Source organism: Vigna radiata, chromosome 7, assembly GCF_000741045.1.
Source record: "Vigna radiata var. radiata cultivar VC1973A chromosome 7, Vradiata_ver6, whole genome shotgun sequence".
NCBI lineage: Eukaryota > Viridiplantae > Streptophyta > Magnoliopsida > Fabales > Fabaceae > Vigna > Vigna radiata.
The window spans coordinates 26,304,386-26,310,652 of NC_028357.1; the positions used below are offsets into that span (position 1 = coordinate 26,304,386).

A 6,267-nucleotide genomic window follows, 5' to 3' on the forward strand; every position below is an offset into this window, starting at 1 on the left:
TTAGTCCAATTTAGAAGTTCAGAGGTCACGAAATTGATTTAGCTAAATAGAAGTCAGGAGAAATGAATGATAATAAATCACTGATTAAACTTTCTCCATGAGACCTTATTGAATGAGTTCATTGGAGCAGGAAGCTGCTGCATGTGGAAGCTGATAACAGCAAAAAGAGGTCACTTAAAATTGCATTCAAAACCTAGTTGATTAGATTCCAAACCGCACCTCAGAAATATTGATTCTACAAACCAAATCACTAAGACTGCATTAGTTTTTCATTCTCATAAATGCACTCCTTGATTTTCTGTGACAAAGTTGACAATGATTTTCTGATTTAAGCACTAAAAGTGTGGAAGGGAAGAGCCAATTGATCAAGGAGGCCAGTGACAGGAGTGGCGAGTCTAGGTTCATATGCAAAACCATGCAATTCAAAGCCATCATGTGCAATGTATGGACAGGGTGGAATCCACTGCCACCTCTTCCTGCATATATCAAACAGCAACGCTTTGTCTGTTCCACGAATCATGATCACAATAAAATCCCCGTGCCCTACACATTCAAACCCGTTTCCAACTTCTAATTCAGCAAACTGAATATAAAGCTGCTGCGGCATTCTCTCTGACTCCACCCACATTGTCCCACAAGCCTGCAAACTCCACACCCTCAAACTCTTTGGCACGTTCAGCTTGCTCTTCTCAACAGCCGCAACAAGAAGCAGCTTCCCCTTGCACTCAACGAGGTTGGGAGACCTAAGGAACCTCCTCATTGGGGCTTGTATTTTGAACCAGTTGTTTGATGTGATGTCATAAGCCAGGACGCTGAAAGGGCTGCAATTCATGCAGTAAAACTTTCCTTCAGCGTAAACCATTCGACCGGATTCAAGGCTGCAAAGCCTAGGCAGAGAAGAGGTAGTGCCCCACAAGGAGTAAAACCCTCCTCCATCGATGTGAAAGCTTTCAGATGTCAAGTTCTTCACTGCATAAGGAGATATCATGTCATCCCCGGCAACAGTGACATCTATGCAGGTGGGGCTGATGGTTAAGCCAATGGAAGGGAAGAGTCTAGGTCTCAACGTTGGAGGTAACTGAGTGATAGAACCAACCAAAGGGTTGCACAGAAGCATGGTCTTGGGACCAGCCTCGTCAGAAACCCAACAAAGTAAACCAGCAGAAGAAGAGGCTGGAGAGAAGCCAGAAGGGACCAAAGCAAAGGAAATGCGGTACCATGCCATGTCAGAGGGATCAAAGAGGTACCCTTCTTCACAAGAAGAGGCTGCACCATGTCCATAGCCACTGCCGTTGTTGTTGTTCTTGTAGATGTAGCTCTTGCGAGTTTTGTGGTGCTTGAAGAATATGAACCAGTGGCGGTGTGGAGAAACTTGGAGGTATAATTCAAGGAAGGTGTTGGAGAAGAGAAGGGCATACCATCTCTTGCAAACACAACGTGCACGAAAGAAAGCTGGTGGAGGAAGGAAGGCTATGACACGGTCGAGAAGCCTCTGAGGGAGCTTGCTCCATATTCTGCTGTTCATCCATAGACTAGAAGTGCTGTAAGTGCCAGTAGTAAGATTGCTAGTAGTAGTACTACTTCCAGCACCACTGATGGGGAATGTGTACGAAAAAGGAGACGTCATAGAAGGGTGAAAACCTTCCATATATATAAATATATACGGTTGGCTCGAGATGGATATGTATAAGATTATCTGTGTTTGCTTGGTTAAACACAAATGTAAAAGAGTGGAGGAAATGGGAAACGTTGAGGAGTGTAGTGCAGTTTTTTTTTTTTATGTTAGCTAGGCTTGCCTTTAATGTTAAAGGAAAGGTTATGCATGGTTTCTTGTTTTGATGCGTAATAGTGGGGAAAATGGGTGTGGAAATGTTTTTAGGGAACAACCTAAGAGGGAAAAGCAGTGTAGCTTCCACAAGGGAAAACGAAAAAGGTGGCTTTTGGAAGGATAATTGTTGAAGTTGTTGTTGTTGTCATGTTGTTTGCTGACTCCTCCTAGCTATAGCAATCACCTGGGATGGTTGTTTCTGTTCCTCATTTTCAGTGGGGTGTTGGAGAATGGAGAGAAGGGAAGACGGTTTTGGAAGTGAAGAAGTGTGATGCAACACAACCAGAAATGGAACAAAAGACGTGGGATTTAGAAGTTGGTGGTGGTTATGATGTGAAGAAAGAAATTATTGGGTGTTGTGTTTTGGTGTGTTGTGTTGTGGCATTGGTGGTAAGTGGGGACAAGTGTATATATAAGATGAAAACATGTTTGGGGTTGTTGAATTGTTCATTTGGTGATAGCATAATTAATTAATTAGTGGATGTGTGTGTTGGCATCTTTTGGAGGATGAGAAAGAAAGAGAAAGAAAAGGCAAGTGATTCTGATGAATGCATCTATCATTTCAGTGTTGTTTTGTCAAGGCCGAGGTTGGAAGGACATAGTGGCAGAAAAGTGAGACAGATGCAATTGATGAAAGCGCAACACCCTGCTAAGACAAACACATGGGGGCATATAAAATAGTGTTCATGAGTATTGATTCAATATTCATCCAAATCCAAACCAATTTCTCTGTCATAAATCTCAAAGAGTAGCGGCATTTCCTTTTTCTTTTTCTAGTTGCTCTTGTTCAAACGCAGGTTATTCCCACAAAGGGACAAAACAAGGCCATCAATGAGAAGTACACTTCATATGTATGTAGATGACAACTCTAGCATGGAAAAGGTGCATCAAATCTTACTTAAAAAAAGTCATTATATTATATGATATATAATATATTTATTGCTGAAAAGTCACGACTCTTTGATGAAAATAATTTTTAGGGTTTTTAGGGCATTTTATAGTTTTATTGATTTTGACTAAAACTCTAACAAGTAAGAAAGAAGTAATTAAATGAAAAAAAAAATAAAAAATTGATGATTAATGCATGAGAAGGTTGTATTTGTTGATTTATAGAGATGAGTTGGTGAAGAAATGATATGAATAAAATCAGAATGATACAAAGTGTGGTGTCAGATGATACATGCATACGTCCAATCCCATCGAAGTGATAGGTTTCTTTACAGTTTACAGAGCAGAGGGAGGCGTGAACTACCAAAAGGAAAAGCTTTTGGTGCTGCTAAAGCTAGCTGTACTCATGCCATACACCAAGCTATACTATATACTATTAGCATGCTATATTAGTTCCTTCATCATCCTTTCTTATTCATCATATTCATTCATTCACCTTATTCACTATTCCTTTCTTCTTTCTATGAGTCATAATATTCCCTTTCTCTCACCCAATTGGCTTTTGTTTGGTTTTGTTAAGGGAAGCAAATCTCAGTCAGAAAAGCCCCCCCTTCCCCCCCTCTTCTGTCACGCTGTCTTGTTCGTGTCAATCTCTCCCATTCAACACTCCTTCAATTTATGGAAAAAGTGTTCATCCTCTGCTTTCGATATCTTTCTGTTCCTTCAAGAAATCTCCATTTTCAGAAAAAGCCTAACCAAACATATTTAGTAAATTATGTTCACTCCCAAGCAATCCCCAACTCAACCATCCCTTTTCTTTTTAATTTTCATACACAAAGTCAAACAAACAAACAATGCAACCCTCCTTCTTAATATTTACATACCAATCTACTAAAAAACACACTATCAAACCTGTCTCTAATGTTTTTCACTTTCCTCGTTAATCTTATAGTTTTTTGTTCTTATTAATAATCTTGTAATGTTATAATGTGCCAAATCTCATGCTGGGATTGTGTCACTACTGATGTGTAGCAGTTTTGACACTGACCAGAACCCCTTGCTGGGCCGTGTCTGCTAAGAATTTTCACTTACACAATCGACGTAGACATCAACTTGACGCAGTGTAGTGGAAGATAAGAGAGTGCAAACAAAATTTATGTACAAAATATCCAAAGATGATTTCCGAATAGAAATTGCAAACCATTTTCTGCTACCAAATATTCTTTATATTTATTTTGACTGAGTACTGCTTCGTGACACTCTGTCATTCTAAAACTTTATTAATTAACATCTGTATTTTCCTACTGTATATTATTATATATTACATTTTTTCTGTTTTTAATTATGATAGAAGTATTCATATACTGCCTCCTGATCGGATGACATTTTTGTAGTTGATATAATAATTATAAACACTAATTCGACATTTTTTTCTTTAATCTCAGTTCTCTTATGTTCTATTAAGTATGCTATTGAAACTTATTAGAAAATATATATATTTTATTGTAAATCCTTCTTATTATCTAATATCTTTGGAATAAAGTTTATCAATAATATTAATGAAACAGGCCATGTAAATTAATTAAACAGAAAAATATGTTATTAGTATTCCTCTCCATTAAGTGTATTTTGTTCCCTGTGTATTCACTTCAAATTTGGCTCCCTAATATTCTTTCCATTTCATTATTTCATTTTATTTCTCACTTTAGAATACTATTTTATCTCAATTATTTGTTACGAAAAAAATTAAATTCAATTATTATAATATTAAAAATTTAAAATATAAATAAAACTTTTATAAATAAGTTTTATTATTTAAAAAACATATTATATTTTTAAAACTATTTCTCTTATAGATCTTTTTCTTATCTTTTAGGTTTTCTTACTTTTTATTCATCTGTTTGAAAATAAGAGACTCTTTGAGTGATTCTTAAAGTAAGTTCTTCATTTCTATTTGATTAGTTTATTCAACGTCGTATGTTGATTTTCTGTCCCTTTTCTTGGTTTGTATGTTTTCTTTCTACATATGAATCATATTGGTTCACATGTAATGTTTGAGTCTCCTAAGGGAGTCTTTGTAGTGGTTCTAATGATATATCCTGATTATGTGTTTGTGTTGTTTCTAGGGACAAATAGAGCTTTATGTGCATTTGAAAATGTTTTAATGGTTTTTGAATAGTTTGGTTTCTCTCATAGGTAAGAAAAGGTAATTACACAAGTTTAATGTGATTAATATATTGTAATTTTTAATTCTATGATTTTACTATGAATTGCTTGCATTATTGAGTTATATGAGGAAATTGATCTGCTGAATTTTATTTGTTGGATGTTGTCATGTTGAATTGTCTTAGTTGAGTTTGTGTTGATTTGAAAACTTAGGATATGATTACTTGAGCCAATTGGTATGTGTCCTAACATTAAAAATTGTTATTGACCAAAGTACTAAGAAAGGAATGCCAATTTGACCATTTGAATAGGTCCCATTTTCCTTACATCACAAAATTTCATCTATTATTTTTTTATATGGTGGCAAGCTGACACTAAACGATAATTCATTTGCCAAGTCTAGGAGCATTTTAGCTCCAGGCTGATGAGTGTCGGTTTTGAACCGTTAAGCAACAAAATTTGTGAATGCTTTGACACTAAGAGGTAGCAAGACATTGTTGAGTGTCATCTTATACTACAACTCTGAAGCAATTTAGTTCCAAGACGTTAGGTGATAAAAGGGTGTTGTTGAGCACGACTATTTTCGAGAAGAATGGCGTTGAGCACCATGGCTAGTATTGAGCACCACCTTCTAAGAGAAGTTTGAAGTTAGGTGTCACCTTTGAGCGCTAGTGTGTATGTTTGAAATTTTCTTCTTCTTTAAGTGTTTGAGATAGAAAAAATGTTCTTTATGTATTTCTAAGAGTATTATGATGGTTATTCATGTATAATCTTGTAATAATGATGTGTACTGTATGTGTTTGGCATAATTTAATGGATGTTGTGGGGAGATTCTATGGTGGCATTTCATTAGTGTATGTATTGATATCAGGATTCAATATTGGAAGTTATCATATCGCTTTAATAACTATCCAATCTCAAGTAAGTGTGGAATGTGGTAAGAGGAGCAAGAGATTCTAGTTTCTATGGGTTTTATCTTGGTAAAAAATGTTAATGGACTAATCTTGTATATGGTAAGGTGAAACCATTGACAATGACTCTGTAGAATAATAAAGGTCACCACAAGTGAATGAATCGATAAAATATGATATCAATACATGTATACAGATTATTGAGTCTAATACGAGTCTTTATATATGATATTATTGTTGTTATGAATGAATTATGTCTGATAACATCTTTATGTTTGTTTTATGAATGCTCTTTTTTTTTTTTTACATTAGTTTACCCTTTTCTTCTATGTTCTATAGACTTTATTATACGTTTGGTCAGTATAATTATCTCATATATATATATATATATGGGTTTGCTAATTTACGTAAGACTTTTTTTTAGTATTTTAGTAAAGTGTACTAAATTTTATGTTACAAAAAAATTCCTATTAA

At 35.4% G+C, this 6,267-nt stretch overlaps 1 protein-coding gene across 1 annotated transcript; it reads right to left on the minus strand.

Moving 5' to 3' along the window:
- Positions 1-236: 236 nt before the first annotated feature.
- LOC106768098 (protein UNUSUAL FLORAL ORGANS) lies at positions 237-2,309 on the minus strand. Its single transcript, XM_014653055.2, has one exon. The coding sequence runs from the start codon at positions 1,646-1,648 to the stop codon at positions 329-331; it is 1,320 nt and encodes a 439-aa protein (XP_014508541.1). The 5' UTR covers positions 1,649-2,309; the 3' UTR covers positions 237-328.
- Positions 2,310-6,267: the final 3,958 nt, after the last annotated feature.

Coding starts and splice junctions, on each gene's coding strand:
- LOC106768098 (XM_014653055.2), bottom strand. CDS start 1,648: ATGGAAGGTTTTCACCCTTCTATGACGTCTCCTTTTTCGTACACATTC.